Source organism: Ptychodera flava, chromosome 5, assembly GCF_041260155.1.
Source record: "Ptychodera flava strain L36383 chromosome 5, AS_Pfla_20210202, whole genome shotgun sequence".
In the NCBI taxonomy this organism is placed as follows: domain Eukaryota; kingdom Metazoa; phylum Hemichordata; class Enteropneusta; family Ptychoderidae; genus Ptychodera; species Ptychodera flava.
This window is the reverse complement of record NC_091932.1, coordinates 42,373,603-42,388,197: the sequence shown is the minus strand read 5'-3', so window position 1 is coordinate 42,388,197 and position 14,595 is coordinate 42,373,603. Positions and strand designations below refer to the sequence as shown.

Below are 14,595 nucleotides of genomic sequence, written 5' to 3'. Positions count from 1 at the left end.
GGACGTCAACTTGATCGAACCCTAAAATTTAAAAGCTTAAACTCAAAAAAGGCAAACCCTCATTTTCGGAACTGCAGCTACATAAAGCAATATATGATACCAAGGTACTACCAAAAGAGTGTGGTAGCTCCTAGCTTTGCATGGCAGGGCTGTGTGTTACAAGCGTTATACGGCCTGTGGTAGGAGGCCATATAACGCCGGTAACACACACACAGGCGTGCTGTTTTCTGGGTAGTTTCTATAAGTGTAGTTTATTCTACGTTTCGACGTTCTCTTCCGTTAGGCTACGGAAGAGAACGTCGAAACGTAGAATAAACTACACTTATAGAAACTACCCAGAAAACAGCACGCCTGTGAACACACAGCCATGTTTTGCAGAGCTTGGTAGCTCCTGCTTGGGAAACCCGGTTGGGAAAACAACACCGAGACTTGTGAATTGCAATACCAACATCTTTCTGATCCTTAATATATTTTTCATAAGCCAATAAGCCAACCATTTAAACATACAGACCTTTATTTCCTGAAAATGATAGGCTAAAATGTACAGTGTACGTCCAGAGAACTTCTTGGTACAGCGCGAAACTTGTAAACAAACTTGTATCCGTTGAAGGTATTTGAATATTTTTAGAATGATGTTCACAGTCACACTTGGAAGTAGTGACAATTAAGTCAAGTTGTAAGTGAAACATGTTTGTGAAAATCATCATTAAATTAAGTACTTTCAATACTTAGACCTCAATCAATTTTGACAGTCTGGAAGAACGGACAGAAATAATTAAGTGAAATTAATGACTTACATGACGAATCTCTGACTTAAAATGATGTTGAAGTTACTGTCATTTTCCAGAATACAATGTACGTACCAAGCTTGCAGGTCAAGTGCAGAGGGTCAAGTATGATGTGAAATAGGCCCAGAAGAAAGTTTTTTAATAGCTTTGAAACAAGCAGACTGCCAATCTTGTTCAGTGGTCATCTAGTACCAAGACTTTAACTTTTTTCACATAATGCTATGCTGTGGTGTCTGCCTCCATGGTGTACAACATACCGGTACATGATTCGGCACTCAGCAGAGGACTGCACTTTCATATTGGAAATATTTGTGAGTTCACATGGTGGTGTAATCATACATCCCTGTTCAGAAATGGCTAATATTATGATACTTTGGACAAAGCTATCTTTGTCAACATTTTACAGTACTACATGTATCTTGTCAATGCACCAATTATACTATTGCCACCATTTTAATACTTCAACAGTGCAATGGTCATGCTGCTTGACACTTGAATTAAAAGAATCTGTACTAGATATGTACCAAGTTAAATGGACAAAATTGCTCATTTTGACATTATTTTGCCATTTAAAATTTCTTTTGATAGATTATTCTCACTGAAATATGCTCACTCTCTGGTTATTGCAATTCAATTCTCACTTTTTATAAGGCACATTAACATGTGAAATTTACTGTGACAATTTTTGGTACATACCTAAAATTAAATTATTAAGTGACCACATGTTATATCCATGCATGCATATGAGTTAAGCTTTGACAACCAGAGATTGCAATTGAGCCCATTTCAGTGAGCAGCAGAAAAGCATATATTCAACGGAAATTAAATGACCAAAATTTTGTCAAAAATGAGTGACTTTGTCCCTTTGATGGCCAATGAAAATGGTTACATTCCATGTTTGCTGTTTTGTTAGTTTTGCCTGTCAGTCACTTTAATTTGAAACAATGGTGTATTGACAAGATTTTGGTCTTGTTGTTTACTTACCAGGTCAGAGTTACATAAATTCATAAGATTTCAGAATTTTTCAGTATTAGCTGCTGTATTTTAGCATGATATGTTCAGTATTGATTCAGTTTGTCAGCAAAGCCTGATGACACTTGAGCAGTGGTGTCATTTTTTGTGTCCAGTGAAGTCTTACTGTTTTTTTTTGCTTTGTTCCACATTGACAAGTGTGCTGACAAAGTGGAAAATTGAGCATTTCATCAAACTTGTGCAGAAAATCAAACAATGAATTAATTTAATCATAGCGTTTATCCTATAGTGTTCTCCAGAAGGATCCACCCATACCACACTGGAAACAAGAATACCAGTGACATTACTCCTTTATCTGGTGATTGGTTTACTAAGTTTAAACAGTGTAAGAGTTAAACAGTATATTAAACCACTATCATAACAATTGAAATGCATATGTGTAGGCAGAGAAATCAGGGGTTTCCCTTTTATTAAAAGTACTGAAAAATCTGTAGCATAGAATTATCCAGATTTTTTCTACAAGATTAGTAACTTTTACCCGTGCTGGTCAAATGTGATTGACACCTAGTCATTGAAAGTATTCTTAGGTAAGGCTGACATCCATACCTAGACTTGTTCTTGTCACAAGTAGAAGCAATATATAAAAAAATTGCAGACATCCCTTGCTGGTATCCATCTATATTGCCCTGTGTTGTAAATCCCCACCTCAATTTTTGAACGTTGAAGAGTCGATCAATTTGTAATATTCTATTTTTTTGAAACTGGGGGAGGGTCACAAATTTTTCAGCCTTGCTTTGGGGGAGGGTCATAAATTTTTCAGCCTTGCTTTGGGGGAGGGTCATAAATTTTTGGCCACTCTCTTACGAAATCCCCCCGGCCCTCCCCCCCTGCTAATTTACGTCCAGTCCCTTAACTCCTGAAAAACGCATTGAAAATAAAAATATTTTGAAAAAAAAAAATTCCTGCCGACCTACCTACCCTATTTTGAAAACCATGTTATCGGAACAGCGCAATTTATTTATTTATTTTGGCCTAATTATGTTGCACATTTCATAGACTGGAAGATCCGTCGCTCGTGAGCGCTCTCTACGCTCCCCGGTAAGAGGGAGCGTAGTATCGTCCTCGAGCGACGGATCTTTCAGTCCACACATTTCATGGTCTTTTGTAAAGTTCTTTCAGATGACAGATATATGTGCCTAATTGATTGCGTCAGTTCCCGATACTATACGCAAACTACCAATTAGTTGACATGCTAGATAATCTCAATATTACTTCTGTTATATCATCAACAAACCCTATATTATGACGTACCCCAAATAACCGATTTATCAAACTGCAGGTCCTATACAGAAATGGGTGATTTGTCTCCAGAGTCCAGGGGACCTGCGTATTGGGCTTTGTCTGTCCCTCTGTGCATGCGTCCCTCCACGTGGATATCTCAACCATGCCTGAGCCAATTCTTTTCAAACGTCCATTGTTTGATTATGGCATACATAATTAGTGCTAATTTGCATAATTGGTGATTTGTTAAAAAGAGTTCTGTTTCCAGAGAGACTTTGCCAAATTTTATGAAATTTTGTACAAATATTAATCACACAGAGAGCTATAGAAGGAAGGGTTTATCCACTCTTGGCAATAAAGCTCCCAGATTAAATGACAAGTTTCAGTATTTGCGTTCCGGACTCAATCTACTTGTGCCCAGGGCAAGGAAGCCCTTTATACCATCAGCACTTGCTGTTTTATATATGAATATGTCAAGTCTGATTCTGTGCAGAAAACCAGAGCAACCACCTTATCTATTTTGTCCAATCCATGCTAAAATTACTGCTTTCTATTGCACTATTCTGAATCAATTTTACAACTCAACATTCTATTCTAAATTAACTGTGGAATGTTGAAAATTGCAATTCTTCACGTTCATTGAAAATTAGACTCTTCATGTTACAGCGACCTCTATCAGCCGGTCTACACAATCTTTCACGCAATCTATTCCATTTTACAACTCAACATTTCTCTAAACTTTCTGAATTACTATTCTATATTCAATTTGAAAACTCAACTGCTCTGTTGCCGCATATTGATCAGTTTGGGGTCAACGCCACAGAACCACTGGGAGCCAAACCATAGGCCTTGTTGACAGTTTGTTACAATACCAATCAGTTTCGCTGATTAGTTCACACAGTAATGAAATTCATACATGTCAATCTTTGAAATCAACCTGTACATGCTTTATCAATGACTATCTGTGACTAATCTTCCACTCCTGCAAACTACCATGAGTGTAAAAACATGTATTTTCAATCAATTTTTCCCTAAGCCGTTGATGGTGTCTTAACTTTTGACCTCTAGCGTATTCAAGCTGAATGCACTACAGCCTTTAGCACAAAAGTTCACAACTTGAGCACAACCCATCGACAGCTCATGGGGAAAATGGTTGAAAGTACTCATTGTCACAGTTGAGATAGCTGTGAACAAGAATAAAACACAAGTCATAGACGGTCATAAGGTTTGAATAAAATTCGTTATGGATGCAAGGACCTAATCTATAAGCCCCTCCCAATCTATAAGCCTGGTAGCTGTGATCTCGCACCGGTGCTGTGGCTTATTGATCGTGCTCGGGTCAAGGGTCATCACCACAGAACCACTGCAAGCCATTCCGTAGACTTTTTGGTAGTTAATAAATAAATACACACCAGAATTTCACTGTATGAGTTGCTCACATGAATTTATTAACGTAAATTTGAAACACCTCTAAAACTATTTAGTTCACATCCAATGATAATGTCAATTTATTTTGAGTTCAAAGTTCACCTACTTCACTAGTCTAACACAATTTCCTTGATTCTGTCCAGACACTGTAAATACAACAGCTGTAAATTGAGAAATTAAAAACATTTACATTGCATCAAAAAGTTGAAAAACACGACACTAACTCCCCTTCTCAACATTCATCTCTAAATTTCAAATTTAATAACCAACATATATTTCTTCTGTATTTCAGTTACTTTGCTTTGAGAAATGTGATGAAAACTAATCCATGAAGCAAGCAAATACCGCTGATATTGACACTGTTGGCAGGCACAATGTTAAATCAGGTGCTGAGAGAAGAAGTCGCCTCTTTGCTGACTACTGGTCTATGATATTACTTGTGCAGTTACTATACAAAGCAAGCAGCTGCTGAGAACATCGTTTTCTTTAAATTCAAATTTCTTGAAATTCCTCTTTTAAACCCACTGATTCATTGATCAATGCATGACTTGAAATCAAATTTTATCTCTTCTGCTAGGAGTAAAATAAGTCCTGAAAAGAAATCCACCATGGTATTATTAACTCCACATTTCTGCAAGTCCATGTGTTGGGAACAGTTTGATGCAGCTAGAACAGCTGTATTTTTCTGAAGTAAAAATTGACATGACACTTGGCCATGATTGAATCCAAAAACAAATGAGCTCCCATTTCTTGATTAGAGTTTGCCAGTTTTATTTGATTGTGTCCAACAGAGAAAAAATGTGCTATGTATTATTATAACTTGTGCAACTGGGTATACAAGAATGTACAATCTTTAATGATATGGTGTACCGGTATAGGGAAGCACACAATAAAATGAATCAAGTGGATTCAAATATCAGTCACTATGTTGCTAAATAACTGTCAGGCAACATCTGAACAGCTTTATACCAATACACGCAAGATGTCAGTAGCTTTGAAAGAAGTACATGTGATACACAGCTTTTTCAAAGTTCACTGTAACACTCAATGAAGTTACAAAGGAAAGCAACTAGAGAGATATGTAAATCTGAAAATATTTACCATCCCATGGTAACATGAAACAATAGTATGTAATTCCACTGTCTGTCAAAGATTTACAGAACATCTTGATTTTGAAGTTGTACTCTGTCAATTATGTTGCAAAAATAAACATCAACTGCAGCATATCAATAGTCCTTTCACGATAGAATGAACAAAACGTGAAACAGACCGTTTGCAACACAAGACATCAGATTGAGTCTTTGGGACACCTGGTGAGCAACATATCTAACAAGTATATATGTAAATAACTATAGTACATGAGATTTTTGACACACACATCTAATCTATACACCATCTATTACAGAGGAAATGCCAAGTTTGCTCTTGCATCATCCAGGATAAATGGACATTTTACTCAAAATTATGTCACCATGTTTAGGACAAGCGACCTTTGTCGGAAATTCTCCCTATGCATACATTTGTTTTCAAAATACTTTGAACACATCACCAACCCTGCAAAAATAGGAAACCGCACGTAATACAACACTGTAGAGACTCTTTGGCTTAAAATAATAGTAACATATATGTACCTCCCTGAATTATGAAAATTGTGACTTAACCAAATCTCAAGCAATATTCCCTGACATTAAAATATGCAAAATAGCTCTTTTTGACGGTCAACCCTTTACCAGACATGTAGGGTCGAAGTTAGGATTGAATAACACAGGAAAAAGGATATGTCAATTGTAAAATACGCGTCTTTTTTAGCTATGAGAGCATAAAAGTTATGTCTAATCAAGAAACTTTTTTCTCAAGAAATGTTTTCAGATGTTTTCCACTTTGTCTGACAGATCGCAAATAATCATATTTAAGAAAATACCATAATTTATGGTCAGATGAAATAGGGTTCCATAATTCCTATTGTGCAAGTTTAAATAGGATTCCTGAAGTTGTTCAGGCACAGTTTGCAAATTTTCATTGGTCAGATAAAGTAACAGAGAGGTAAAAAGCATCATATGCTGTCCACAGTGACTGAAGTATATTGCCTGAATTTGAAAATATGGACATGGGTTATAACACTGTTGGGCATCTACATATTAAAAGTTTGGATGCAAGTCATGAACTCATTTTGCAGTTTCCTTCTTCTGCTATCAGTAATTAACTTGAGACCTTGTTTTATTTATTCTATGGTGGTTCTCACATACATGTAGTTTTTTAGGAAAAAACATTTTGAGAACATTTTGAGTATGTACACAGTAAGAAACATTGAATATGTCATGCACAATGACTTCACAACTGATGAAAGTCAGAGATTCAGCTTCCATGAGGATTTACAAACACAATGAAAGATATTTGTAGATGTTTTGTTTAGTTCTAGATTGACATCAAAATACTGCACAATGTTTAGAGGCAATTTCTTGATAGTCTACTAAGGTATTGTTATGTCAAGAATCACATGGCATAGTATCTTCAGTTTACTATTTGACTCCCATCACCTGCATAATCTATATCGATAGCCAATCAGAGTATTTTCAGCAAACTCTGGACCAATCCCTCAAGCAAATTACATCACATGACAAAGCAATGAGATTTGAAATCCATGTACAAGTTACTATTGAGAGTAGAGAAGAAGTCATAATCCCATTCCGATTGATAGAATGGCACACATAGGCTGACAGACAAATTAAAAACCAATTCTTGTAATCAAGGTCAGAAAGTACTGATGCTGAAAATTGAGGACTTTCTTGCCATGCATGAACCATACAACTATAAAAGCCATTATAATACAAGATACAAAAGCACACATGTACATGCACAAACATACACATGCACACAAACTGGCTCATAAACCAAGCAATCAATGCAGCTAACAGGTAACTTTGCCCAACCATTGGCTAGGAGTGATTTGTGTGTAGTTAAAGCATTATAAGTTTGGCATAATGTATCTGGTAAAGCTGTGACTTTGATACACGACATCAATATCTTGTTGCGTGAAAGTCACTTGAGATATAATCATACATAAGAACAATATGCACTAATGAATGCACCATGAGATCTGGGGTAGTGTGGTCAGGATGAAAATGTTAATCTTCGGTCATGCAAAGACTTGGCACTTTTTTCTCATTTGCAGAAAATGCAAATTTGTGTTTTTCGATTTCCACACATATTTGTTTTCTTGTTGTGATACTTGCTTTTTTTCGCAAAAGCAGCATTACCTATATTGTTTGTGACATATCATTATTTTCATTTTTACTGCCCCTAAAAAGATCTCATGGTACATGCCCAAATGCTTTCTTTGTTCTTTGATACAATGTATCACATCTTGCAACTTTGTTGTGCAATTGTTACAATGCCTTTGTCTCATTGTTCACATATCTCAAACATCTTGCAATGTACTTGATACATTTTACGCCTTTTTTGGCCAGGGTACTGCTTTAACTCTGTAGAACTTTGTGCCTGGAGGAACCTTGAACCGGTTTTGTGCCTATCATAAACAAAAAAAGAAAACATATGTTATGAAGGGCCAGTAACGCTAACATTTGGTGATATTTTTCGTTATGTTTGTTTTTAATGTCAACCATAGTTTCTTGTTCTACCTTGGTACACCTGAAGCATATTGAGATACACAGTGTTTCAGCTTGTCAATTTACAATTCACTTGTCAGTGTACATGTATACACATCATTTTTATTGTTGACAAGTGAACTCTGGTCCAGAATAGATTAAATGTAAAGTGAATTTTACTATATACAGTAGATGTTATGTTGACCCACTGCATAGTTAGTGTTTCATCTAGCCCTGCGTACAATGCTGTGTGTTCCAGGTGTTATACGGCCCCCAACCACAGCCCTGCTGCTGCAATAGGCAAAGCCAGAGACTGCGGTCCCGATTTGGACCACGCACGAAAAACTACTTTTCTAACCACTTTTGGCCGAAATCAACTCAATTCCAATCTATGCCTATCAGAATGACTCACAGACTGCAAAAAGAAATCTGCTCTTGTGACGTCCAAACCGTTAGTTTGCCAGCAATGTACGGTCAGGGCCCAGTAGCTCACCACGCCATTAATAGACCTTGACCATGGCCCTTGACAGTGCATCGCTGGCAAACTTATAGTTTTGGATGTCATAAGAGCAAATTATTTTGCAGTCTGTGTGCGGTTGAGTCATTCAGATAGGCATAGATCAGAATTGAGTTGATTTCAGTAGTTAGAAAGGTAGTTTTTTAGTGTGCAGTTCAAGTTGTGACCATGGTCACCAGTTTTGTCTATGGCAGTCAGCAGGGCTGTGGTGGGAGGCCGTATAATGCCAGGAACAAATAGCATTGTATGCAGGGCTAGTGTTTCTCCATGCTGTTAGGAGTAGAACAAGAAACTATGGTTGACTTTGAAACAAAAACAGTGAAAAAATCACCAAAAGTTAGAGTTACTGGCCCTTTGACTTTCTGAATATTATATGATATGGAATCACAACTGGTGCAATATCCATGATCATTCAAAGCAAAACGATTACCAGAACTAAAAACAGTAAGGACAATGTACTACGAGATCATCTTGAACCACCGACAAGTGGTGTTAGCTGGTGTACAGAATGGGTAAGTGTGTCCTGCTAGCATGCTACACCTGCCAAGGGGCATGTTGTAGAAGTGGGTGGACTGAATGCCCTGAGGTGGCTTTGAGGTGGAGATGTGGGTGCATCAAGGTACTGATTGGAAACTTCAACATGTGAACAGACCCAAAATTGTTATCTTCTTTCAGCAAAAAGATGTAAAATTTTAACTCAAGTAGGTACCACATCCAAACTAGCTTTTCTACAGAAATACTGTCCTGTTCTATGAATGATCGTCTACATGTATAAACTACATAAAATTCACAATTCATTAATCTTTTTCAGAAACATGAAACATGCATCACATGAAACATGCATCACATACATTTATGTGAAAATGAGAAAATCTCAATGCTAACTTCTTACCATCTTGATATGATGTTATAAAATTTGAATCAACATGTCAATCCTACAATATCTTGATTATATGTAATTTTGTTGATCAAATAAAGTGATTGTTAGATTGATATTAAGGCTGAGGTACAGGGTTACTGGTAATTCAGGGTAGAAAAATGTAAACATCAAGAAATTATCATTGAAACAATTTGATTTATTTCCATTGTTTGATTTAATTATTTAATTAATTCAATGATTATATGTATAAGCTAACTCTAATCTCACATGAATCAGTGAGAAATGCCTCACAATCGTATGTATTACACTCTTCCATTAGGCACAGTATATTAATCAGTGCAATATCATGGATATTTGTATAAATAACAAATCTAGATGACAGCTGTGTACAGCAACTCACCTTCTTTGCCTGGCAATATTCTTTGTCAGTTATCTGACCCAGTACCCAGAGTCTATGGAGAATGATGAAAAAAGACAACTATCACTGTTTTATATCATAAATTACCTGTATTGGACAACGTTGCTAGCACTACTTTCATAAGGGGCTGTGGATAATTAAATATGCAAAGTGCAAATAAAAGCACTATGGCTGTCATTGCCTCCTCCCTCTGCCCTGAATGGAAATTTGGATGTACAATAATCTGTCAGAAGTATGATTCCAACTTCACCAGAACATGGTGACATCTATATTTTACAGACAGCAAATTTTTCTGATAGGACTTGAGATAGATCAGCTATTGGGTATCTTTAAACCTAGACTGAAAGATCCATTGCTTGAGGGCGCTCTCCATGCTCCCCCTTAGATCAACCTCAAGCAGTGGATCTTTCAATCTACTGTATACCATATCAGAGATAAACACTGACGTTTCAAACAACATAAATACAACAAACTCACCTTCTGTCCTTTCCTGGTTGTGGTTTTAATTCCAGTCCGCTGACGGAATCAGAATGCACAAAGTAGAGGATTGGCCCTATTGTAAATATCACGTAATTTTCACGGTATTCATCAAAACAAATCAACACTATGTCACCAATGGAGAAACTGTGAAAAAGAATCAAGGAATAGATAAATGGCATTTAATAAATCCATTCTTTATAAAACTGTTGTACAACCTTATAGTTTTGTACAACAAAGTCAGACATCTTAAAAGAGAAATGTGGAAAGTCTTGTACAGTCATAATAACTGATGGCATCAGAAATTAATAATTACTTATGCCAACACTGCTGGGGCATCTGTGCTTCCACTTTGGCAATTGTGACATCATCAGGCACTGAGGGTACAATTTTTTTAATATTCTCTAAAACTACAGCCTTCTTATGGCTACAAAAGTATTATAACATACAGCTTACACTGTCTACAAGTATTACAAAACCTCTTTCTTTGGCCGGTACTTGATACATGGTATAATGTTCAACTTGGTTATATTAAATTGTCAAGTCACGCTGGGTATAAAAGAGTACTGCATTCATTTGTCCTCACTTTATACATGAACTCTGACAAGTAAAGTACCTCTTCACCGATAGGGCTCCAGTGGAACACGAGTTTTGGTGGAAAGAGGACAAAAGTACAACATCAGTGTTGGACAGATCACTGTGAATACACTGGAAATGTCTGCTATTTTTATATTTTGTATCATTAAATTACAGTCAATATGCTTTCTAGTGAAAATATTTGTGTTGATCCAGAGAAAAGCAGCTTTGTTGATGCATTCTAAAATTGACACACTTACTTTTGTATGGTGACTTTGTCTGCCTTAGCAGAAGCTGCTCGGGTTAACTGCAACTGAACAGAAAAAATGCCTTGTTTTTCAGTAAATTCTTGACTGATAAATTGTTTCAAAGATAATTACTTTTGTAAATTTGTTTTAAATATATACGTAAAAAATGAAATGGGTCGAGGGACAACCTTTTGAACTTTCAAATTTTTACTGCACTTTTCAGTTCTGCTGCTTTAAAAGTGAGTTCATGAAATGATGCAATTTTGTCTTGTTTTTGTGAAAATTAAAAAGAATTTTTTCTGATAAGGTTAATACAGGGATAGCTAGTATAGCCACTTTGAATTTCATGGATTACTTGAAACATACTGTGGTCAACAAAACAGACTTTTTAATCCACCTACAGACAGACAGACAAGATAAACTATGACAATGATGACATAAATTTCTAAAATCTACAGTTAACAGTTGTTCTCACACATGATGTGAGACGCAGGACATGTGACACTCATGACATTATGCACTGACAGTATTCAATCGAAATGATTTGAAAACAGTTATTTGATCTTGGCAGTAAATTTGTCTCTTGAAAAGTTTGATAAATACAAATAGAAAGATATTCAATGACTCAAATCAAATGGGTACTTGACTTGCAAAATCCTTTGACTTTTTTGTGACAGAACTGCTTCCCTGAATCTTCAAACATTTACTTGAATCAAGAATACCAAAAAGACAATTTGCCAATTACTTGACAATGTTTCACGTAAAAGGAGCTAGTCTTTCATTTATCTACATATACAGCAAACCATATCTGCTTCAAAGCATGAGCTTGGAAGCAGCCAAAGTACTTGATGGAGTATTTCAAACACTGCCAAACAACCAAAACCTGTCAGTTGTCTACAACACTCAAACTTTAAGTCCAGACTTTGCCAGAACAAATGGAAGTAATATTCAAGGAATAAGTTCCTCAGAAAACACCATACACAGCAACAGTCATAAGTGATGGATAAAAGCATACCAAGAGATACTACATGTCTGAATGTGGTGATAATATTACTTACCAGTCTCTGGTTTAAGGTATTACATTCCTCCTCCTTGGCCTTGAGTGCTACTTCTAACATGTGATGTCTATCTCTAGATTCTAAACTAGTGTTGGTGATATCACTGCAAAATAAATATGTGAATTTATTGATCAGTCATTTCACTAGGTCAGAAGTAATTCAGTTCTTTCATTTGCATCACTGTGTGCATAGAGTTTTAGAAGTTTTCATGAAGAGTATTTAAATAGGACTTTAATGCACACCTTTTTCCACCTAGGAATCTTCAATTTACAAATTCTGTTGAATGTACTTAAAAGGCCTGCATACGGTACTTGCAGAATGTCACATTCTAGTATAAATTATTGTGGTGAAGAAAAAGTTTCTACTTTGATTCTTAAAATGGACACTCATAAACAAGTACATACCAATCTTTGCCAGTGTAACAATTTGTGTGTGATTTTGAATTGCTTACCTGCTTACCTTTCAATATTTTGAATGGACACAAAACAAAGAATTTTAATTACTCTCAGACTAGCGTAATTAAATAGGGAAGGAAACAAAAACATGAAAAAAATTGTACCTGACAAGAACTGTCTTGCAATCACTCAAATACTTGCACAGTGACTGAATTGTAATGTAAAGTGTCTGATACAGTCAGACATATCTTGCAATAGAAAGTCCTGAACTTTCACTCAAATTTCCTCAAAGAAACTAGAAAATATTGTCTTTCATAAGCAGCCATGCCATAAAAACCAGAGTTGATCATGCATAATTTAGGATTTACAGAAACACATACAGCCTAAAATGTATCAATATTTCAAATTCAAAATGTTGCTATACCAAATGTTAACTATGGTATATAGTATGTTAACTGTGGAGATAATTAAAGTTTTGATTTTCATGAAAACAGGATGCTAAAAATGTAATTTACTGAAGCCTTCATAATGAGCCTACACAGTTGCAGACCAGAAAACTATTGTAAAAATTTCAGTGTCAAATACCTGTCCCTAAGGTTTATTCTACCTTCAACCATCTGCCCACCATTGTTACATGTAAGGTTACCCATCATATCACAGACAATATGAACACATATATGGTATTGGTAAAATACCCTGTACTCAAGGTAAACAGTTATTCATTATGCCACCGTCAATTTCTGCCTGCAATCTAAATCATTTCCTCCAATACTTGAAATCTGAGAGAGAGTAGACACAGTCCACTGAGAAATTTGACAACAGTGTGATCTGATAATTGTACAGGGTTCAAAAGTTACACCTGAGTACGTCTCTAACACCAAAACCCTTGCTTGATTCATACATCAATACTTGTCATAATACATTCTGCTTTCATTTATTAACCCATTCACCCTATCTCCCTGTGTATAGATCTAAACAAACCATTGAAAAAGTAGGTTTTGGCCAAACCATTGTCTTGAAGGGGTACATTAAACCCATGTTCACCTGTGAGCTGAAGCTGATAATCCACCATCTGGAAATTTTTCAAAACTCATAGAGGGCGGTCTTTCCCTTTGCAATGGTACCCGTCCTTCTAAAACTTCTAGTTTCTTCTCAGCTTGATCTAATTGCCTTTCTAAAGTTGCAATCCTTGCTTTCAGTTGATTTTCCCTCTCCAGAGTCAGTGACAGTGATTTCTGAGTTTCTTCATTAATATCGGCATTTCCAGCAAGCAGCTTAGCAATGGTGTCTTGTCTTTCCTCATTCTGCTTCTCCAATTCCTCAATTTTCCGTTCAAGTTCGGCGATGATTTTTGCTTTCTCAAGGCCAACTTTAGCCACAGCTTCATTGAAGCTGACTTGTTTCTCAGCTTGTAAACTGTTCCTCATACTTGTCAGACTATCCTGCTTGTCCTTTTCATGTGATCTGATAAATTCATCCATCTCGGCATGGTGTCTCTGTTTTTCCATCTCCACAGCAGCCGCTATAGCCTGATCCCTTTCCTCATTAAAGTCTGCTCTAAGTTTATTCAACCTTTCCTCATACTTCCTTCGTTCTGTCTCAACGGCATCAAGAATTGCACTTTGTTTGTCGGTATGGAAGGATTCTTCCATTTTACACGCAGCTAACTGTTCATCAAGTTTACTCTGAATATTTGTCACGTATTCATTCTTTTCCCTCTCACATTTCTCGGTTAGCTTCCCTACTTCAGCATCACGTTCTTTTATAAGTTGTTGCCTTAATGCTTCAATTTCTTTCATTTTCTGTTGTTCAAATGTCTCTTTCATTTCATGCAAAGCCTCGCTTTGTTTCAATTCCATATCTTTTCTAACACTATTCTTCTCCCTAGCACACTCATCAACTACATTTTTGATTTTCTCATCAAAACCAGCCTGCATAGTCTCTGTTTCTTT

At 36.3% G+C, this 14,595-nt stretch overlaps 1 protein-coding gene across 1 annotated transcript; it reads right to left on the bottom strand.

Annotated features, from left to right (window-relative positions):
• Window positions 1–4,468: 4,468 nt before the first annotated feature.
• On the bottom strand, window positions 4,469–14,580 carry LOC139134008 (RB1-inducible coiled-coil protein 1-like). Its single transcript, XM_070700841.1, has 6 exons — window positions 13,688–14,580; window positions 12,249–12,351; window positions 11,203–11,255; window positions 10,367–10,513; window positions 9,872–9,923; window positions 4,469–7,995 (listed from the first exon to the last, which is right to left on the bottom strand). The coding sequence occupies exons 1-6, from the start codon at window positions 14,578–14,580 to the stop codon at window positions 7,918–7,920; spliced, it is 1,326 nt and encodes a 441-aa protein (XP_070556942.1). The 3' UTR covers window positions 4,469–7,917.
• Between the last annotated feature and the right edge of the window lie 15 nt (window positions 14,581–14,595).